General features: G+C 40.9%; 2 protein-coding genes and 8 non-coding genes across 18 annotated transcripts in view; 1 reads left to right on the forward strand and 9 right to left on the reverse strand.

Annotated features, from left to right (window-relative positions):
- CEP295 (centrosomal protein 295) overlaps window positions 1-8,171 on the forward strand; it is a 42,783-nt gene extending 34,612 nt beyond the window's left edge. For all 4 annotated transcript variants that reach the window (XM_030269342.4, XM_030269349.4, XM_072927128.1 and 1 more), the window contains exons 22-29: window positions 61-220; window positions 2,066-2,691; window positions 3,319-3,492; window positions 4,675-4,792; window positions 5,552-5,758; window positions 6,252-6,357; window positions 6,879-6,978; window positions 7,809-8,171. In XM_030269342.4, the coding sequence (XP_030125202.4) occupies window positions 61-220; window positions 2,066-2,691; window positions 3,319-3,492; window positions 4,675-4,792; window positions 5,552-5,758; window positions 6,252-6,357; window positions 6,879-6,978; window positions 7,809-7,856 (1,539 nt within the window). In that variant the 3' untranslated portion in view covers window positions 7,857-8,171. The remainder of the gene's footprint in view (window positions 1-60; window positions 221-2,065; window positions 2,692-3,318; window positions 3,493-4,674; window positions 4,793-5,551; window positions 5,759-6,251; window positions 6,358-6,878; window positions 6,979-7,808) is intronic.
- Window positions 8,172-9,245: 1,074 nt separating this feature from the next.
- On the reverse strand, window positions 9,246-21,231 carry TAF1D (TATA-box binding protein associated factor, RNA polymerase I subunit D). Of its 6 annotated transcripts, none has more exons than XM_030269377.4 (14): window positions 21,159-21,231; window positions 19,218-19,467; window positions 18,664-19,114; window positions 18,223-18,398; window positions 17,604-17,661; window positions 17,016-17,301; window positions 15,537-15,588; window positions 14,268-14,384; window positions 13,877-13,923; window positions 12,998-13,034; window positions 12,614-12,680; window positions 10,893-10,959; window positions 9,998-10,069; window positions 9,246-9,359 (listed from the first exon to the last, which is right to left on the reverse strand). In XM_030269377.4, exons 2-6 carry the CDS (start codon window positions 19,451-19,453, stop codon window positions 17,149-17,151), a joined length of 1,074 nt encoding a protein of 357 aa, XP_030125237.4. In that variant the 5' UTR covers window positions 19,454-19,467; window positions 21,159-21,231; the 3' UTR covers window positions 9,246-9,359; window positions 9,998-10,069; window positions 10,893-10,959; window positions 12,614-12,680; window positions 12,998-13,034; window positions 13,877-13,923; window positions 14,268-14,384; window positions 15,537-15,588; window positions 17,016-17,148. The 6 variants fall into 6 exon arrangements, with proteins under 6 accessions (XP_030125237.4, XP_072783265.1, XP_041571159.2 ...); XM_072927164.1 differs by having other exon boundaries at window positions 15,098-15,588; XM_041715225.2 differs by having other exon boundaries at window positions 12,998-13,189; window positions 15,098-15,588.
- LOC115497799 (small nucleolar RNA SNORA25) lies at window positions 9,825-9,954 on the reverse strand. The gene has a single exon (XR_003963393.1). It is a non-coding gene; the product is annotated as a small nucleolar RNA SNORA25 (small nucleolar RNA).
- LOC115497798 (small nucleolar RNA SNORA8) lies at window positions 11,108-11,246 on the reverse strand. The gene has a single exon (XR_003963392.1). It is a non-coding gene; the product is annotated as a small nucleolar RNA SNORA8 (small nucleolar RNA).
- LOC115497806 (small nucleolar RNA SNORA18) lies at window positions 11,948-12,079 on the reverse strand. The gene has a single exon (XR_003963397.4). It is a non-coding gene; the product is annotated as a small nucleolar RNA SNORA18 (small nucleolar RNA).
- On the reverse strand, window positions 12,758-12,830 carry LOC115497791 (small nucleolar RNA Z40). The gene has a single exon (XR_003963387.1). It is a non-coding gene; the product is annotated as a small nucleolar RNA Z40 (small nucleolar RNA).
- LOC115497800 (small nucleolar RNA SNORA1) lies at window positions 13,522-13,653 on the reverse strand. The gene has a single exon (XR_003963394.4). It is a non-coding gene; the product is annotated as a small nucleolar RNA SNORA1 (small nucleolar RNA).
- Window positions 14,044-14,182, reverse strand: LOC115497795 (small nucleolar RNA SNORA8). Its single transcript, XR_003963391.2, has one exon. It is a non-coding gene; the product is annotated as a small nucleolar RNA SNORA8 (small nucleolar RNA).
- On the reverse strand, window positions 14,485-14,611 carry LOC115497823 (small nucleolar RNA SNORA40). The gene has a single exon (XR_003963400.1). It is a non-coding gene; the product is annotated as a small nucleolar RNA SNORA40 (small nucleolar RNA).
- Window positions 15,729-15,799, reverse strand: LOC140680359 (small nucleolar RNA SNORD5). The gene has a single exon (XR_012051557.1). It is a non-coding gene; the product is annotated as a small nucleolar RNA SNORD5 (small nucleolar RNA).
- Window positions 21,232-21,546: the final 315 nt, after the last annotated feature.

Consider the following 21,546-nt stretch of genomic DNA (forward strand, 5'->3'; position numbering starts at 1 on the left):
TGGCCTTCATATTTCTGAGAAAATTATTCTTAAGTCAAAAATTTTTTTTTATGCCACTAGGCTTCGGAATTTTCAACAGAAAGTCCTGATGTGTCTGCATTTCTAGAAGAGGAAAACTCCGTTCTGAACAGACAAAGAAGCAGTCAGCCTTCTAGTCTTGAAACAAATGGGCAAAAAATTTCATCAGAAGAAGGGCTGATTAGAGAAAATGTTACTCCAGGTATGTTCAGTGTAGTTTTCAAAATCAGTTTTGTGCCAGTGTATAAATACCAGCCCTTAGTGTGGGTTTGAAATGGAGACAGATCTCGCTTCTCTCAGCTGTGCTTTGAAATGTCTTATCTCCACTCTCAAACACAGTCTCCTCCACCACCTTTAATGGTAGAACTAAATTTTTTAAAGTTAATTTCTTCAGCAGTTATGACTGTGATGCAAAAACAGACCACCGTATTCAAGTCACTGTAGGATATTATGTTACTTATTCTCTCTGCGATGATTTGGTTGGCAAAGAAATATAAACTCTGGCTGAAACTGCCCTGTATTATCTCTCTACAAAATGAAATGGAGGATAAGACAGCAACCTTTTGAGCTATGGTGTTGTAATTAATAACTGGAAGTATATGATTAAGTTAACTGCAGCTTATAGCAGGAAAAATATTTTGTAATGTATTGCAGTTAAATTTAAATTAACTTGATATTTCATGTAATTCTAAATTCTAAAAGTTTCAAATGCGGCTAGTAGCAATCTAAATATTTCTGGAGCAAGAATTGGTGTTTCAGTGTTTCAAGATGCTCCAGCAAAAAGCTGATCAGGAACAGGAAATGTGGGACAATAATTCAAGTAATAGATGTAGTTCTAATGCAAAGGTTATTGGTCAGTTATATTTGTGACTTGCAAAGTAATAAAAAATGCTGGAAGAGGTTGACACTTCAAGATGTGATTGTGGTCACAGCAAATAGGATTTAGGAACCTCCATTGTAACTTCAACCATTCTATTTCTAAATTGCTTATAGACACAGTCTTTGTGGTTTAACTGCAAAATCTTCCCATCTCTTACGTGTTTTTGTAACTATGAACTAATTATTGTTATGCTTTAAAAGGAGGGGGGAAATAACATAAGCAGCAGGCTAAGCAAGTAAAAACTATTTTGGATTGTTCAAGGAAGGCTGACATGGAAATGCATTATCCACAGAATTTGCTGTTGATGGCTGATGTTGCAGTGTAATTCTTCCCTCCCCATTAACAGCTATTTATCAGCAGACAATATTATTTATAAAATTAGATACTTTCTGTTTATCAAATAATAAAAAAATGTCTAAAGGAAACCATTAAATGTTTCTGTGGTACTTTGCATGTGGATAAAAAGCCTGGTGATAGCACAATGCTGGAGTCTGTGTAAACAATTTTATCAAACGTAGGAAAAAAAAAAAGGGATCTAAACAACACTGTTGTCTGTTTGGCAGATGCTGTTCTACTGAAATGCCTCCCCAGTAATTAATGTTGATAGCCAGTCTTACTCTTTGCCCAGCCTCTTCTGGGGAAAAATGGTATCTTGACTTCTATGCTCAGATAAAGAAAGATAATTTAGGGTGCAGTACTGCACCTTGGAGGAACAGTAGTCTCTGTTCCAGTTTTATGATGCTTTCTACTTTCAAGATTTTCTGCCCAAGTAATGGTGTTTTGGATAGTTTTCTTTCTGGTTTAGAGACTTCGTTGCAGTCCCAAAAGCAACTCAGAGGACTTCCATTTAAACAGTATAAGCTGTAAAGCCTTCTGGCTTCCAGTGTAGTTATGTCAGCACCATCACAAAGTCCATTCCTAAACATATTCTAAGAAGCAGCAAAAAGTGTTGTTTCTGGAAGTTTTGTGCACAGTGATGGAATAGTTTTCTGTAATGTTAATGGTATTATGTTTCAGGAAACTTAAGCAGTTTTTTAAACAAGATGTTTCTTCCTATTTACTAGACTTCTTGTTATACATTACTGAAAAGTCTTCTTATAGAGAGACTTAAAGTGGAAATTCTGTTTTGTTAGCTAGAAGTTTGACTTCTGACAATTTTTGAAACAGGATCTGAAGAATCTTTTCACCCACTGCAATTGGAATCTACTCTGAGTGATGATTGTCAGAATACTGATCAGCCAGGGGATATGAACATTGTGTCACAGAGACCTTTTGAACAAACCCCTGGAATTAAAAACAGAGGTAATGAGAGCTGTATTTCACCTGCAAGTGGATATGAAGAGCTGTCAAGAAGTATGGAATGTATTACTCTCCAGTGTTCAGTGGAAGATCTGCAGAATGAAAGTCTGGAAGAGCAAAAATCGTTTTATCAACTAGATCCCATACCAGTTACAATGGATGAAACTTCCTCTGAGCAGTTAGTAAAAGAGACTGTGTCTTCTGAAAAATTACCTTTGAAGGCATTTGATAAGAAGAAGCTTCCTGAAAAATCAATTCATGTAGATGAAGTAAATAAAGCTATGGAGCTGCATTCTCAGTGCAATATGGATATAAAGGAGCCGGATCAAAGCTTTCCAGAAGGACAAGAATCTCTGAGGGTTCCCAGGGAAACCAACTTGGAAGACTCAGACATCTCTTTGCACAGTATTGTACAGCAGAACAGTTCTTTATTCCAAAGACATGGAAAACATTCCCATCCTATGCCCAGAAGCTCATGTCATATTCCAGTCTGGGTGAGTAGAACAGATTTCCAAAAGCAGGGGTTTTGTTATTGCACAAAGTTATTTTAGACCTTTAATATCTGAAAGCTTGGCAAATATTGATTTTACACTTCTATTCCCTGTTTCCTGGAGTTTTGCCGTACTCCTTCTTCCAGATCCTAGCACTGAGATAATAAACAGTAGTTTAACTGAACTGAGTTCTCACAATGGTTGGAGGAGCTGTAGCATGCCTACTGCATCTCCTTCTCTTAGCACCAAGTGATAATGTTCATGCAGCTGGGTTACATGGCATGGGTGCCTCACTGAACAGCCCCTGGCTCCATTTAGAAGCCTGAAGGAGGTAAATAAATTAACCAAAGCATAATCAAACTTAACGAAGTAGTGTTGATGTAGCTTTAAAAAAATAAGTTTGCCCTAGAGCTAAGTAATTTAAACTTGTGGAGAGGGGGATTTTTTGTAGTTGTTTGGTTTCTTTGGGTTATTTGTTCCAGTTTTTTTAATTCTGATATACAAATATTCTTTCTGTATTTCGTTTACTGCTTGGGGCAAGTTTTCTTTTTTCTATATGTTAAATGAGCTTCCTTTTTCTGACAACAGAATTTTTTTCCTTATTAATGTCTTGATTAATTTATTTTGTAGGAGACTGAGTCAGGGCAAGGTATTATGGAAGAACCAGAGCTCACCCTGATAAGCTCCAATGACACCAGTATTGTAGAATTAGACATTGAACATCCTAACCAAGAGAAAACTAAGGAGGATGCAATGGATAACTCAGCATGTGTGGATCAATCTGAATGTAATGTTTATACTGAGGTGAGCATTATGTAATGTGATTCTGGTTTGAACTTAGTATTATTTACAATAAGGAGAGGCCCCACTGTAGCAGTTCATCCACAGTTGAAAAACAAGAGGTTGTTGGGTTCTCCAAGCTTTGTAATTGCTTTGGATCATCTTGGTTTGGTGTTGTGTTTTCCAGACAAATCAAAAAGATCCTAGATTTGAGGTATTCCTTCGAATCACATGTTATATTGATCTAGATAAGAGTTTGGGAAGACTTGCTGCAAAAAACAAAACCACCTTGCTGGTGTTTGCAAGACTGGATTGCATTTTATTAGTTGAAAACTGAATGAAAGGAGTGTGGAATAAAATGAAAACTACAGACTAGACAGGAAAAAAAGGAGAACCTCCTCACCTTGTGAGGATGGAGCCATACCAGAGTGCCACAGCAGTTAGAGGTTTATGGGGAAAATGAATCAGCTCTTCATAACTGCCACACTTAATTAACCTGTGTTCTTTTGGATGCTTGCTTATGTAAAGCAAAGGCTTTTGTAAACTGCAGAGGGGCTGGGATGTAATGAGACCATAGTCTGCGTGCTGGAGCCCTGATGTAGAACCAAGTAATCTGTGTTTGTTAGATGAACAGATTAGAGTAAATCATGCACTAATTTCAAGAGCCATCTAGAGAGTTCCTGAAAGTGTCTAAGGATGGATTTTTATCAAGTAGTTGATACATGGGTGAGGTGGAGGTTGGCAGCTGGAGGCTGTACTACTGCAGTGGATGTTACCTGCCTCTGGGAAAAGGGAGGAAAAGAGCAGGAAGAGAGTGAAGGGGAGAACTGGAGAGAGCAGGAGGAAAGGAAAAGAAATTGGATTTGCAGACCTGTATTAAGAGCATACAATTGAAATCTGATGGGCAAAAGGCTTTAATGCATGGTTTTTTGGGGTTTTTTGGGTTTTTGGGGGATTTTTTTTTTGTGTTTTGTTTGTATTTTTTTGTTGTTGTTTGTCTTTTTAAGTTTTAAAATGTTTTTAGAAAACAGCTTTTTCATACCTATTACCAAAATTAATTTCTGATTTTTCTTTGCATCAGGCATAAAGACAAAAGTATGTCTTTTATTTGTATTGGGTCTGTGTTAGTGGTACAGTAGTACTGCTTCACTCGAATTTGTCGTGTGTTAAGCATTTCCAATCCAATCACTGATCCTTTTGAAACAGGAGAGAGAATTTTTCCCACTAGCTCCAGATGCAGATTATTCAGCATTCCAAAGGCCTGACAGTTCTCCCAAAGCCCAGAGTCCCAACGAGAGTCACTGTCCGTCACATCAGACTGCAGGTAATTATGTGGTACTTCAGTACACTGAAAGTATTTTTTAGTATTAAAATTATCAACAAAATACACCTCTCATTTGGAAAACCTAGAGCTGCTTTTACTTAGGCGAGTGCATCCTGCTGTTCAGGCTTGGTCTGTAGTACCTTTGACTGAGGTTTAGTGTGTGTCACATGCACTAGTCTCTTCCTGGACCAGGTTCTTTCTCATGAAACTTCAGAATCTCTACCACTACACTTGTTTCATTTTGTAATGACTTAATTTTTAAAAAAATATGTGCCATTTTCTGATTTGTTGTCATAATTTATGTACCTTTGTTTATTTCTCATTTTTTGTTAGTCCCCCAAGTGCTGTAGCTAAAGAATTGTCCTTTTTCCTATTCTGATGGTAGTCTGGAACAGTAGTAAAATACTGACTTTTTTTTTGTCCAAGGTGAACTGTAGTAATGTGAAGGTCAGGAATTCACAGACCTTAATTGTGTTGGGGACTTGTTAGGTCTTCCTAACAATATGTTTTGATACATCCAGATGCTTTTCAGGCAGTATTTCTCACAGCATTAGTCTGGGCAGACCTGCTGACCTTTACTGGATTCCATAGATCTGAAGTGCTGCTGGTTCTGCACGATGCTTCATCATTCAGTGCCATTCTCCTCGTGCCATTTATGAACATGCTTAAACTCAGCATTTTAGAAGTACCTTGAACTGCATGACTTACTGCTCATTGTTAAAAGTGAAAGATGTGGAGACTTTCCCTTTTCTTTCACAGTGATGCTGCTGGAATTTGCAGCTACACCTGGAAGTTTACAAAAATCTTTTTTAAAAAGAAAGCAGAATTTCATCCAGGAATCTCTGAAAAGAGTAGAAGCAATAAAAAATAAGGAAAGAGAAAATGAAAAGCTGGAAGCAAGAAAGCTTCAAGGAGAGAAGTCTGAGAATCTAAGAAGCAGACAGAAGAAGTCTGATCTTCTCTCTGGTAGGTTTATCTTGGGGCAAGACACACCATTAGGTATCCCTTCCAATAGCTGTTTATATCAAAGAATAGATTTTATATTTGCTACATGTTTGCTGTTGCAAACTGGGATATTTTTTAATATGTTTTCTCAGGGAATCAGGGAGCTTTGTTTTCCCCCACTGTCTGGCTGCCTGTTCAGTGTTGTAAAAGCCCTTATGGGGGCTCTTCATCTTTCACAATCAGCCCACCTTACCATCATAAGGTGCCTCTGCAAACAACAGCTGCTTATCACAGAACAGCCACATTTAGCAAACTGGTGCATCACTAGCACCTGGTCCTGGGGACTTTGAGGTTGGCTGTGGAGAGCCATGGATGGCATAAAGCACAAGCAGCAGCCTCAAAAGTGAGACTGGGGGGATTTATTTAAAAATCTTTGGAAATTTCTCATGCCTTTGAGTTAGCTGAACTAGAAATTTGAATTTAGGGTATGTTTGGCTTCTTTTTTTTCTCTTAGGAAAAAATGGTGCACTTGCCAATCAGTTGAAAAAAGTAGAAGTGAAAGTATGTTCTCCAGAGGATAGGAAGTCTGGAGAAATTGAAATGCACCAGCGTACATCCAGGTATTGCATGAACACAAGTAGGAGAAGTTTAACTGCTTTTTTTTTTTTTTTTTAAATAATCTGTGTTTTGTGAAAGCTGCTGCCCAGTCTGCTTTCCCAGCTGGACCCAATGCTGCTTAACATTGAAGAGGTGGGAGAGGAGCCAGGGGTGTTTGATGCAGGTACCTGCTGGGAAATGCTGTTGCAGAGGTGGCACTGAGGAGGGTCACTCTGCTGGTGTCACCCTGCTGAGGCAGCTGTACCACCTGGGATGAAATGGGATGAAATTTGATGCCAAGTTCACAGTTGCACTAGGGCGCTTAGGAGCAGAAACAGGCAACAAGTGCAGCTCTGAACAGGGAGAGGGTTTGTTTGATGCAGCTGAAGAATTTGAAGTGATTCTGGATTACTGGACAGTGCAGTCAAATTGTCCCAGTTGCTGGCAACTGACCCAGGGCAAAACCTTAAGCTTGTTAACCTACTCCATCTTTACCACTTCCTTCCTGCCCAGACACTGACTTTTTTTTGTTTTGTTTTCACAGACTTTATAATCAGCTTGCAGAAGTAAAAATCAGAAATGAAGAAAAAAGAAGGCAACAAACTTATGCTAAGAACAGAGAAAAGGCTAAAGAGTTTCAAAAGGTGATGATAGTTTGCTACATGTCCTCTTGCCCTTTCGTCTGGATTTCACTGAGCTTCCAGTCAGAGTAATTGAGATGTATGAATGGAGTGGAAATGGAGACCCTCAAACCAGTCTGGATGTTAAGTGATGCCATTGGTACAGCCTATGTAGGAATTTTCTTGTTAACAACTGAGCTCAAGTTTTCTCTAAGAAGTGTGTCTGCCTCAGGCTGAATTGTTTTATGACCTGAGCTTCAGCAAAAAGGCTCCAACTGCTGGAAAGCCTGTAGCAAAAGAATAGCAGCCTTGGTCCAGACTTGACCAAATACCCATTTTAAAGCAGCATTCTGGGTTTGGTGGGTTTTTTGGGCTGCTTTGGCTACTCCAGGTAGGGTAGGATTCTGGGTATGCCTCATCTTGAAAGGTGCAAGATTGTTGCCAGCGTTTTGATGGCAGTTGTGGAACAGGGTTGAACAAGAGGCCTTGGGCTTGTCAATTCCCTTTCCCCTGCTGCACCCCAGTCAACTGAAAGGAAACGATGGATAATCCTAACGAGCCGCGACTAGTGTGGGGGAATCCAGAGCCAATTCCTGCCTTTAGCCCTGGCCAGCTCACCTGCTTTATGGCATGAGTGGCTGCTCGTTACATTGCTTTACAGATCCCATGATTAACAGAAGAGGAACAAGCACACTGTCCCCGCCCTTGCCCTGTAATCTGTGGCCTTTTTGGAACAAAGGAGGCACTGCCCATTCCTGATGTTTTGGTTACAGGCACAGTACCTCGGGCATGCTGGCTTTAGGGCAGTCATTTCAGCTTCAGTATTGTGGTCTCATGATTTGTTTTATTTGCAGAAAATGCTGGAGAAACTGCGAGCCAAGAAGACTTGGAAAGCACTATGACAGGCAAAGACTTTGAGCAACAAAGACACACGGTGGTGGTGGTACAATCCAGGCCACTGAGTGGTACAGCCTCAATGGTGAACTGTGAAGCCATTTAGGAATCCTCAGCTTTAAGCTGAGTACCCCAAACCCCTGTGGTCCCTGTTCAGAGCACACCAAGCAGATGGTGGCCTGTGCTGCTTTCTTCATTGTTTGTCTCAGACTGAGCTACTGGCCTGAAAGGCCTGTATTTTATGTTAATATTTTAAAGAAATACCAAGTTTTGTAATATACATGTATAAAACATTTTCAAATAAAGTTTTAAGGTTATTTGAATCCTCTGGTGACAGGACTTTTCTTCTGTAAAGCTGCAGTTTTTAATCTGTTTTTTGCACATGTGATTTAAGAGTATGGTTTCCTGCAATCACAAAGTAAATCTTAAAGCACTTGAGTGGGAGATTTAAAAATCTTACTTCTTCCCAAGACATGTTTTCCATTCCAGTTTTCTGAGCTAAGCACATCTTGAGGACAAATCCAAAGCTCAGCTTTAGCTGTAAACTTAAGTTATTAACAGGTGCAGTACCAAGGGCTTTTCCTTAATGCCCATTCTGGTTAAAATGCACCACAGCAAGTAACTGAGTAGTTGGGGGTGGGGAAGAGACCTTTAAAGGTCCTCTGGTCCAATGCCCCTGGAATGCTTAAAGCTCTATGAAGATCTCCCTGGAGCCTTCTCTGCTCCAAGATGAACCCCAGCTCTGAGCCTTTTCACAAGTGCTCCAGCTCTGTACTCATTTTTGCAGCCTCCTCTAAATCTGCTCCTAAGCAGCTCTAAGAAAGCAGGTTTTTGATCAATTAACTCTACACTTCTTTTCACCCATTTCTTTCAGTCTGGTGCAGTTGCATGTACTGCAGCAGTGAACCATAAGCCAGAACCAGCTGGTGAACTCCATGGAGTCAGGTGGAGGCTGTTCGTAATTCTGCGTTATCAGTAGAGCCTGGGGAGTCTCAACTTCACCATGGCAATTCTGCAAGTACTGCTGAGGCTCACACACATCAGTTCTTGTTTCTCAAGAGTATCAAGGGAAGAGACCAAGCCTGCATTCTGCTACCAGCAACTCACAGGTGATTGATCAGCTGCCATAATTTCCTCAACCTGTTATTGGCATTTCAGTGCAGCACCAGGGAATAACCCCAGGCCGCAGCCCAGAGCTGTGATATTCTGTACAGAATAAACACCTGTCCAGGGCTTTGGTACAGTTCAGTTCAGAGACAGGGAAGTGAGGGAGAAGACCTGATAAAGCTCTCAGTTTAGCTTGAGCCTTCTTTAACACTGAACAAGCACCTTCACCACAGCTCCGAGGGAGTCCAAGAGGCAAGTCGCAACATGCACTACTACAGTTTACAAAGCAGTAACAAATTGAAATGAATGTTTAATTCCAAAAACTGCAATAAAAACTCTAGAGAAGAGTATTTGTAACAGCTGTGCAGTTCTTTACAGCAGGCTTGAAGCAACATCACCAGGATCTAAGGGAGGAAAAATATTTATTTAGTATTTTCAATCCAAATAAAAGCAACTTTTCTAACATCCAATCTAAACCCATCCTGGCACAACTTGAGGTCATCTCCTCTCATTGTTAAGTGGCAAACCAACCTCCACCTCACTACAAGCTCCTTTGAGGTAGTTGCAGAAGGCTCTCCCTGTGCCACCTTTTCTCCAGGCTAAAGACTCCCAGCTCCCTTAGCTGCTCCTGATCAAATTTGTGTTCCGGACCTTTCCTGAGCTCCATCACCTTTTCTTGACACACAAACGGCAACTGGGCTGCAAGGCAGCTCAAACCACAACTGAAGCAACCCTGTTCCCTAATGCCCCATGCTACGAGTTATTGCTTCAGAATGGAACTGAGTAGCCTCTCCTCTACATCAGCATCAACAAGCCCCAAAGGAAGCAGGGTAAGGCCCTTTTCCAGCCCAGGAGGCCTCACATGAGGTGTTATCTCCTCACAAATAGACCATAGCACACACAGAGTGTCCACGGCATCCTGCAGAGGATTTCAATATGCGGTCACCGCGTTAAGAGCTGCTGGTTTTTCAGCCACGCAAACCCTCTTTGAAGTGACCTTCAATCTCTTTACACTATCAGTCTTTTTGGTAAATGCCCTTACCTTCACACTCACTTTGGTAGCTCCCACATGGTGTTTTTCATCCCTCTGACATGCAGCAACTTGGTGGCAGACCTAGGAGTTAAAAGAGTCAGGTTTGGTTACTACAGGGGAAAAGTGCACCTTGGGTGTGAATTGCATGAAAACAGCCTATGGTTTTTGCTTCTGTTCCAAAGAATCAACCTCTCAGCAGCAGCTCTGGGATCCAATCTACGTCTCCCAATGGGAACTTCTGTTCCCCTGCAGTTGAAGTGTTGAAGGTGCCCAAGGATACATCCCTACAAGCCTTATCCCTAGAACTCAGGAGGAGCTTGCGCTCAACAGCAGAAGGGAGTATTGTGTCCTTGACCTATGTTAAAGCTTTATGCCCAGCAGACTTGGTGCCACACATCATGTGGCAACACAGGAGTCTGGTGGATTTGCTTTATGGTCATGTCCACAGCTCACCAGAAACAGTAACATCCCAGCAGCCTTGGTAATGACCAGATACTCCTCACTGCTCTTACAGGACTTCACTCAATAACCAGCTGCCCATCTTTTCCAGTGAAGTACGATCAATCCTGCCATTACATAGCCCAAGTTGTGAACAAGCCTGAAGTGTGGCACAAACTCCAAGTCCTAAGGAATTCCTCACAACCAACAGCAGAGTAATTTAGACACCGGTACCACAAATGGCTGCACAAGTGTGACAGCAATTTTAAGTATGTAATGACTCACAGGTGAGCGATCTGCTGAGATGTTGCCAAGATCTGCAGTAATCACTACCCAGAAATACCTGGTACTACACAACCATTTCTACACTTAGTTCTACAACAGTTTAGTAGCTCCCATATTTACAGTCATACAAAGCTAATACACAAACTGTGAAATTACATGGAACTAGTAACTGAGTGCTTACCTGCCAAATAAGTTCCTTCCATCTTTTTAATTCAGGGCAGTTCACTTTGTTCTGTATCCTCAAGCACCTGTTAGAAAGAATTGAATGCACTTGCTAAGTTCCAGGACCAGTAGCCAGTTTTTACACAAGAATCAAAATGAAGACAGATGGAAACATCTATTTTCATTTGTTACATGAAAATAGGTAAGTACACTGAAATCCCCGAAGACGTTAAAGACTGTTTCAGCAAAAATACCAGGTTTAACAGACACAGCAGATTGAAAACCAAGGATACCAAGTGCTGCACTGGTGTAGCACTACTTTTTGAACATCCCACCAGGAGAAGTCTGCTGGGTGCACAGACCTTCCACCACAACAGCTCATTTTACATTTGAGCTTCTTGCATGCATCAGTGGGTGTCAGGAAGTAAGAGGTACTCCTCACAAAACTGCCATGCAGCTGAGATCAAGAACAGACTAACATGAACAGCAGCTTCTGTATTCTCCTATGTTTAGATTTATTTACAGAGTACTTTGCTTCTTTTACTTTGAACTCTTTGTTCTACAAAACAATTTCAACAGTATAGCAGTAAACTGGCTGAGCTGCTCAGCAATTAACTCTTTAAACCCCATACTTGAAGAAATTGACCAAATATTGCTGCTCTGTATGAAACTGTGGAGTATCCCTCAATACAAAACAAAAATGCAGTAAGTTTAAGAAGTTACTTCATAACAGACATTACAGTGCTTCTCTTCTTACCTATATCCACTGAAACAAAAAACAATAATCACTCCTGCATGATTAAAGGGGGGAATAGACTGTTTCATCCCATCCAGAAAGCAAGCAGCAAAACAACTGTGTTACAAGACAAGTGCCTACACAAAAACCTGGGGAAAGAGACTAAGCCCATGTCATTCAGAATGTCAGTGGCACCTGAAGTCCCAGAACACACCCACTTTTTACTACAACCAAGCCTCTCCACTTGAATCTATTTTTATTTTGTATTCCAAAAGCATACTTCAGTACACCTGAAGTAGAACAATGGGCATCCTGCATTCCTCTGATTCTACTCTAAGATTTGTCTTGCAGTTTTATCCCACAGAGCTAACAGGTAGTTAAGTGGGTAAAGCCAAACTACAAGTTTATTCTGTGAGGCGTTTCCAACGACACGAACCTACAGAAAAGATCCCATCGGGATAGACCTCAACACTTCTGGTACTATAAATTAACACAAGAGAGAAATAAAAATCAAGCAGACTGTAAAAGTATCTCGTACAGATCCCAGTAAATGTCATTTTTATGTTGTTTTAAGACATTTATGGGAAGGAAGAGGGTAAATGATACACTAGCACCTCCTTCATATTAGCAAGTTTTTAATTACAAGTTAAGTTAACCCGAGAAGGAAACATCAACAGGAATTATCTACAGAACTCTGCAGAATCCTCCCTGGAGATTTCCTATTACATGTAACTTAACTATCAGTTTAAGCAGTTAACCTGTTCACCTCATTTTTGACTGTGGAATTCATATGAATATTCCTTGGGCAAACTCAAGTTACAATAAAGTCTTCCTTTAACAGTATGAACAATCCATTTAGATATAGTAGTGTAATGTTGAAAACAGCCCCTGAAACCTTCACAAATTTGTAAGCTTAGTCTGAGAGACTTCTGGGCTACTGACAACCCCTCTACCCAGCCCCTCTGTCTTTAAGGTACAGGCAGAACTTCAGATGTCACACTAACCCTTGAAGCAGCTTCAGACTTCTGTGAAATGGCAGCCTGCACTTCTTCCTTCACTTTCTCTAAGTACCTGCCACCAGAAAAGAACAAGTAAAGTTACAGACCAGCATAGAAAACAGCAGAACCTACAACAGGAGGACTAAGCAGATTTGTTCAGAAAGGCTCTTCTCACTCACTCTCTTCAGAGCAGTTGAACATTTTGCCAATCATCACAACAATTTTCTCACAGCATTTTTAAGCTTGGGGAAAATAAACTCTTATGTTTTCTGAAACAACACTGCACTCTTTCAGTAAGAGAGGAGCAACAGTATAACCAGTTCACTAAGTTAAAGACAGGTGGCTGACCTGAAACAGGCATGGGTAAAAAAACCAGTCACTCAAACTTACCAAGATGCTAGCTCAGACTGGACTTCAGGTTCACCTCCTAAAATAAAATAAATTGCTGCATCTTAGTAATACTTTCAAGTTTCTTCAGTATTTTAGCACTTCATCAAGACTTGGGTGCTTTTATCTCAGTATGAAGCCAGGAAGACAGTAGTCCAGTTACACTGGCTGAATGCTGATGACAAAGTATTTTATCTGCAATCAAACCACAGCCCAGTTTAGCACACAACTACCAACAAGGTCTATCCGCAGTTGAAGGAACTGGAGCACTATTGCACAGAAGGTGAAACTAAGGGCATTACCTCACAAAGAAAGCATGGAAGAGACCATTTTAAGACAACTTAAAAATATGCTTTTAATAAACCATCTACAGGAATTCAGCACTTCAAGTATTTTTCCTCTACCTGCTAATTCTACTTCTTTTAGTACACAGGATGCAGAATTGAGGCACATCAACTCGCATTTATGCTTAGATTTCATAGTAGCTGCATTTTTAAGTATGTTTGCAGACTTGTCCCACTAAATGAACTTGTTACAGGTCTCATTGTCACCACTGTAATTAAGTGTACAGGGAGAAAAGCAGAACCTGTTACTCTTCTAGCCACGTTTTCCAATTCAGACACACTGCAGCTTGTGTCTAGTTGCTGAAGAACGGGGCATAAAAACTCCACAATGTCTTTAGAATAGTCTGGTTTTTAAACCTAGCCAGGTAACTTGGAAAGAAACCTTCCCTAGTGGTCATCTGGAACTTGGGATTTTTGTTTCAAAATAGAATACTTCTTTTTAGTGTCAAAAGGCAGCCAAGAAGTTAAGATTTGAGCTTTTATTGTCATACAACTACCTCCACCTAGGAAAAAACATGACTGTTTCCTCAATACTTACACCTGAGTAGAGGCTTTCCAATCTGTTCCACACATCACAGGAATGCCCTTTTAAGAAAAAATATTTCGGAACAATGTCACTAGTTTAACTGTACTTTTATGCTGTAACAGCTTGACAGTTTTTTGATGTTCAATTTGAAAACCTTCCCACTAATAAACACTAAATATACTTGTTTCAACAGAAATACCAAGTTTAACCAGCACATCTGCATGAAAACCAACGATGCCAGCTGCTGAAATACTGTAGCACTGCTTTTTGAACACCCTATCAGGAAGATACTGCTGGGTGCAGATACCATACAGTGCACAAATCAGTCCGATTATGTGCTGTGGGAATAGCACTGAACAGAAGAAACTCTACGCTGAAGCTGAGAAGAAAACACAAAGCTCACCTCTTTTGCTACCATGTCGCACAGAGGCTACAAGATTTATGAATCAGGTCAGCAACAGTTGTAAGAATTCAAGAGATCCCCAAGTAGTTAAAACTGCTGTAGTGTGACTGTGCTCATCTGCAAAGAAAGATAAAACCAAACTACACTTCTGAAAATTCAGAAAATTCTAGATTGATCAGTATTTGAATGGATGAATGCTATTTGAGCCCATGCAAATATTGTCCCTTCATATAAGTAACACAACTAATACATTAATCAGCTGTGGGTTGCAAAAGAAGGGGTTTTTCTAAGCACTAGGTTCCAGGTTTTTGCCTACAGCAAAAGACAAAACCTGATCAAGTGCTGGAACAGACTGAACACATTTGTTTTTTTTTACTATTTTTGAAACAGCATTTGAACCTACTTCCCAACTGACTATACTTGCTGTTAGCAGTAGAAGCTGATAGTTACTGCCCTTTCCAGTCCTTGAGACACGTAGCTTGAACCAAGGTAATTGTGGTAAGGAGCTCAGAACAAGCTACGCTGTGCCAACCTGATGTGCTTCCTATTGCAGCTCTCTACCTACAGAAACACCAAGTAAGATGTCTGTTCCTATCCTCTCACTCAAGAATCTTCTTGTAAGGTTTCACTACTTGCCCACCCTCAGCTCAGCATCAAAGGGGTTTTCCTATGCTGTATCCTTACACGGTGCTTTCTTCCATGCTATTTCCTACACTGTCCCAAGCTTGGCAACATCCAGGCAGTAAGAAGCTTTCACAGCCATGTACATGCAAGACTACCAGCTGCTCCTCCTGTTCTTGCAAGCAATATGAATTAAGATGGAATTTTACCACAGGGAAGCCACCAGAAGCTGCAGCTGTTGATACACCCTGGTACAGAAAGTGTGGGTGAGCCACCATGAAGACACTGAAGGGAAGGTAGTTCTTAACATCTTCAGCAGAGAAATTCCAGACAGTGTTGTCCAAACCAAATCAGATAAAGTTGCAGCATTTGACAGCAGGTCAAACTTCTGTTTTTTCGCACTTTGAAGTATTTAAGAAGTATTTGTTCAAAGAGAGGCTACAGACTGTAATTTTGGCCCGACTGATGAAAGGTTATGTAGCACTGAACTCATACTTGGGAAGCTTCACACTCACAAGCTGCTCAGCTGTGGAGCACTATAACATATTTATTTTAACTATGGAGCACTGCTTTTTCAAAACCTTTTGTGCAATAATGCAAAAAGGGTTACCTGAAGGAAGCAAAACTGAAACCCAAGTAACACCTTACCTTATGCAGCAAGAAAGCCAAGAGGTATTCCATCTTCCAAAAGCAACATAAACTAAAAGGGAAAGAAAAGCAAAGTGGTAAAAACTCTCATATACAGTCAAAAAACCGAAGATTACTGAAGTCAAAGCTAGATTTTAACAATGAATTTAACAGCCGTAATAACCTTGACTTTTATGTATATATTTATCCAGTTCTAATAAGAACTGAATTTAGTTAATTTCTGAGTCACTCAGCAGCTGAATAGCAAAATTCATCACATGAACTGCAGAATGAACAGGACTCCACATATCCCTCACTATGACCTACCAAGAACCCCACTCCTTGATCCAGGATGAGTCTTTCAAGCCATTAAGCATTTCTCAAGGAGACAACTAAAATAGTTACATTTAGCTATTAATTCTGGATCAGTTTTAGTTGTGATCATTAAATGATTAAATGCTGAGGAGTAATTTCTGCAGTCCTAGAGAAATCAAGCTGCATTTGGGAAACTTCCTTTGCAAAGGTTTGGGACCCTAACTCAATGATGTAAATTAATACTGCAAATCTCAGACTACCAGTTTAATTTGAAGGAAATTTAACCAGCAGGCAAAGTCTTTTTCTGATAACACACTTGGTTCAGCAGAGTACTTTTACCTGCTGAACAGCTGTCAGTCAGCTGTAGACAGCAATTTGGTTAACACTACCCAAGTGAGGCTGTGAGGTGACTGGTTTTTAAATCTTCCTGATTCACAAGTGAGCATTTTAAACATTTATTACTTCAGCTACCAGAACTGCTGCAGGAGGAGTCAGTGATATTCAGATCACTTTCTAAACACTAGCCATATTTCCCACTGACTAAAACGCCTTTGAGAAAGGTATTTGCAGCTGGGGCAGTGCTTGGTAAGAACTGTTAATAAAGAGCTTTTAGCTTCTGCTAAGTCATGTTCACATCAGAAGCCATTCTAGACAGAGGAGGAAGAGGGAAAAAGTAGTTTTTATCCCAAGGTTCACTATATTGCTACAGTTACTTTTACAATAACTTACAACTTCTGATTTTTGTGTTAGATTAAGGAGCAGAGAATTAGTTTTCTGAGAGGTTATTCCACATGGAATAGAACACATCATTCAAATGCATTAACCGTATTTTTTCAATAGACTTTTGTCAAAATTGACCAACCACTTCTGCCTTTTTATGATCAGCACTTGACTTGCATTAAGCTTTAATTCTTTCTTCAACCCTTGAAAGTATTTTAAATGCGCACCTCCAAGACAGAAAAACAATCTCTAAAGGACCACTCACCAAGAAATCAGCTATGAAAGAAGGGTATCTATACTGCCCTTTTAACTTGAGCATACAGATGTATGCATGCTTTTCTATATACACATACTTTTCTATCCTGTGTTCTTGACAGAAGAGCACAGAAGACACTTAAAAGCTTAGCATGAGGACAAGTTTTTCTATTTTTATAACTGTCTCAGACACAAGCCCAACATACTCACAGCAAGCCAAATGAACCTAGGCAGCTGGGTGGAGAGCTCAACACTGACTCCAGACCAATGTTTTAAACCAAAGAGGCCCATGGAAGAGCTATGTGAAGAACAACCACTGCCACCTCATTGGTCGATCTGCTGTTCACCGAGGGGAGCCTTGCAGAGGCACTGAGTTCTCTTCAGCACCATCTTCATCATCCACTATTTCAATCACTTCAGATGGTTTTGTTTTCTTCCTGGCTTTGACTTTTTTTTTACTGGGAATTGTACTGCTTAGAATGAAAGAGCTGTTCTCCTAAGAAAATGGAAGACAGAACAAGTAGTAGGAACGAGTCCAGTTTTGAGATACTTATGTAAGATTTTAAAAGTGAATTTGCAGATTTTAAGAACTCTACAGAGAACTGCAGAATTTCTATACATTTCAGCATTACACTGAAGAGTGTGGACTATCAACCTTCTGCACTAACAGATCAGAGAGGTCACAATTAACTCTGGATTTAAGCTCAAAAATTAAATACTGAAGACATTATCTACCAATTCTTCAACTTCAGAACAGAAAGGCTACAGTGTTTCTGAAGATAAGGAGTGCTTACTTACCACTACTCTGGCATCAAGTTGCTCCTCAGTATCAGAATTCAAGCTGTCCTCATCATCACTGAAATAAAAATATGAAATCAAACTGTCTACTTTTATAGCCCCTTAAAATGCATAAACTACAAGCCCTTAAGTGAACAGTACCAAAAGACAGCATTGTAGCTCTCACTGACTTTTAGGCTTTCTAAAAGTTATGAGTATATTTACAACAGCAAGTATTCTTGCTTATTTACTGATCTTTTTATTGCACTAAGCTAATTGCTTGACGCTGAGGACCAAAGGTAACACTTCAGTTTTAATAACGTAAAAAGTTATTAAAAATTATCCTTTATTCTTAGAACACTGTACTTTATTTGGGATAACATTAGAGGAGTGCATTTCATGAAATACTTTGTTTCAATTTCTATCAACAATGATCAGGCTTCACATCAAATTAAAAATACTCCCTTCTCTGAAAACTTTTAAGTCACCATCTACAAATATATAAAATCCCAAGTGGTAGAGTGCTTTGTTCCCAAAATAAACAATGCTTTCACAGGTTAAAAGGAAAGAACAACTGAACTTGATACATACACGTTTATATTATAGTAAAGCACAAAAGGGCAAGTAAAGATGAACTTACTCTGTCTCCTGAATAGGGGAAATGGGGCCTTCATCATCTAAGTATTTGTGTTTCCGTAACACCATACACTCTTTTTCCAAGTCATCACTGGCCTGAACGGCTTTTAAAGCTTTTTTAAGATGTTCTTCATATTTAAGCACTTCAATATACTTGAAAAAGCCCTTTGCAGCTGCCTGCTGTAGAAAAAAAACCTCGGATAAGATCTTAGAAATCCTCTATAAAGCATTTACATTATGAACTAAACTGTAACATCCTATCAACACCCACATATATTCTTGCAGTGTTTGCTTTAAAAGATATTAATTTTGGAACTCAAATGTCCTGTTTAGCAGAACTAAAAAATGTTTCATTGTCTTATTCTAGTAGAAACACAACACAGCCCATTTCAATTCACAATTTTTAGACTAAGAAAATGTTTATCCCACAAAACAGAGAACTTGCCTCATAGCCAAGAACCATCTTTAAGGGAATATGTTTCTCCCCATAATGTTTTTCAACAAAAGGAAACTGAAAACCTCTGTCTAGAAGCCTCCTCTTTTGTTCCTGAGGTGAGGCTGTCAGTGGGGGCCTCCCTGTGGGCATCTGTGTGCTCTCATACTTTTTTTTCTTCTTGTTCTTCTGTGTGTAAATTTTGTATTTTCGGTGTGCAGCTGCTTTGAACTTCCTTCCCCTGAAGTGATAGGCAAAAATGGCCTTCAAATTGAGTTTTGACTTCTGCTGCCTGGAAACTTCTAATGATTTCCCTGGACTTTGGGGAGACAATGAAGAATCTGAGGAGCTTTCATTGTCAGCTACTTCTGTAACAGAGTCAGCTTGTTGCCTTGAAGATTGAGATCTCCTTTTCTGCTTTGAAGGTGCAATGGAGCGCTCAGGACGAGCAGCAGAGACATCACTGGAGAAGAAAAAAGTATTTACTTTCAAAAGAAGGTACAGTTTTATGACACATCACAGAGGCTCTCCATGGGAAAAATTCTGAACTAGAGATAAAAACTCACATTTCTGAATCACTGCTGATCAGTAAAACCTCAGCTGAAGCTGCTGATGTTCTACACATGCTGTTAGGATGATCTGAAGACTCCCCAGGTGCAGCAACCTTCTGCCTTGACCGCTCTGTTCCTGTATTCCTTTGCCATGAGTACACCTCAGATGGCTCCTGCAGCTGATGGCTCATCAGCTCTTGCACATCAGAGTAATCAGAGCCAGATGCCTGGGGTTCATCAGTATCAGTCATGTTTCACTTTTGCCCTAAAAGGCAATGAGAATTCAAGAAACTAAAACAAATTTACATTAATCAGACAACAACCTTTACTCCACTTATGGTCACAGAGTAAACTTAAAAGAACAATCTTGAGCAAACTTGAGCAGGTATTTTCCTATGAACCATGACCAGTTATATTCTGCATACTAACATTTAAGTCACACCCACTTACCTAAAGATATTCACAGCATAACTGAAGTCAGAAAAATTTTTAAGAGTCCTTTTAGTTCAGCTCTTGACCACAGGAAGGCAAACATCAGTGGTCCAACAGATTGTCCAGAGACTTACTGAGATTAATGTTTTAACCCTCTCCCTACTAGGGTTAAGTTTTCCTCCAAACAAGCGCACATACAAATAGCCAATGGATTCTCTTACTTGTAAGGATATTGCAGTTTTAAGTTATACATAGATATTTACTTCACTGTGGTTTAAAAACTTTAATCCAAGACCATGTCACCATGAGAAGCAATGCCATTTTCCTTCTGTTCTTTTGTGAGCTGCAAGATACCTAAAATCTGCTGCTCTCAAAAATCTATTATATATTTGCTCACTGGTTATCAATCATCATAGAGACCAGCTCTGGAACTGTTAATTTTCACTTGAATATGCAAGACAACACAGTCCAGCTCTTCAGTGCCCCAAGTCTATACAAAAGGGACTGTAACATACAGCAAAAGAACCTGGTTTTCCTCTATATGAGCTTAGTTATTTTACCTGTTATTTACTAGCCCTGTAGACCTGTATGTTTTTAATTCTACTGTGCTTTTAAAGAGCTTCACAAAATCATCATCGTACCCATTAATATTTCAAATGCAATTACACAGTTCAGCATCTGAAGACACTAGAGCAGAGCTCATCCAATGTCCTCACATAACCTGCAGCAAATGATCCTGAGGGTACATCAACCAACGGATTAGGCCCAGTCAGCTTGAATTTAGGACAGGCAGGTCTGAACTGACCCACCTCCACCTGATGATCTTCTATGACCAGTGTATGAGGCAAACACTATGGTTGTTGTCTGCCTGCACTTTAGTAAAACTTTGGGCACTACTTCTCACAGCATTCTCCTGCAGGAACTAGCTGCTCGTGGCTTGGATGGGTGCACTGTTCATTGCATGAAAAGCTGGATGGATGGCTGGGCCCCGAGAGTTTTAAGTGCACCCTCATTCCGTTTGCAAATGACACCAAGCTCGGTGGGAATACTGATCTGCTGGAGGGCAGGAAGGCTCTGCAGAGGTGTCTGCACAGGCTGGACTGATGGATTGAAGCCAAGTGAGTTGAGGTTCAACAAGGCGAAGTACCGAATCCTCCACCTGGGTTACAGGAGAGAAGACCCTGGGGGTGCTAGTCAACCGGAGCTCAATATGACCCAGGGTGTGCCCAGGTGGCAAAGGCAGCCAGTGGCATCCTGGCCTGGATCAGCAATGGTGTGGCCAGCAGGACTAGGGCAGGGATTGTCCTGCTATACTCAGCACTGATGAGGCCACACCTCCAAATCCTGTGTATCATTTTGGGCCTCTCAAAACAAGAAAAGGCACTCGTATGCTAGGTTCACGATGCCTTTGCAGGCACACTGCTCACCCACAGCCTAACAAACACAAAGCCCAGAAACAAAACCAGCCAAGGCCAGAGGCAGGACAATGCCCCTCTGACCGCACAGGCCCTGCCGAGTACTCACAAGTCGCAGCTCAGTATCTCTCGAGGTCTCTACCACAGCTCCGGCCTGGAGCGCCGGCACAGCACGTAGATCCCTTAGGGAAGAAAAACAACTATTTAAACTCGCTGAAGAACCTGCCAAAGGCACCAAGCACGCCGCTCGCCCGGCTCAGCTGCCCGCTGGGCCCGGCTTTTCAAACGCGGGCACGCACCGAGTCACACGGGCCGGGGACACCCCGCCGGCACCGCTCCCGCGGGGTCCCTCACCGGCCGCCCCCACACGCCCCAACCCCCGGGGCACGACTCCACACCGCCCGGGCTGTGCCTCCATCCCCGGCATCCCCGGTGCCGGGCCCCCGCGGCGCGGATGGCGGCGGATCCGCCGGCGGCAACACCCACCTCGCCCCGCC

This window comes from Taeniopygia guttata, chromosome 1, assembly GCF_048771995.1.
Source record: "Taeniopygia guttata chromosome 1, bTaeGut7.mat, whole genome shotgun sequence".
Lineage (NCBI taxonomy): Eukaryota > Metazoa > Chordata > Aves > Passeriformes > Estrildidae > Taeniopygia > Taeniopygia guttata.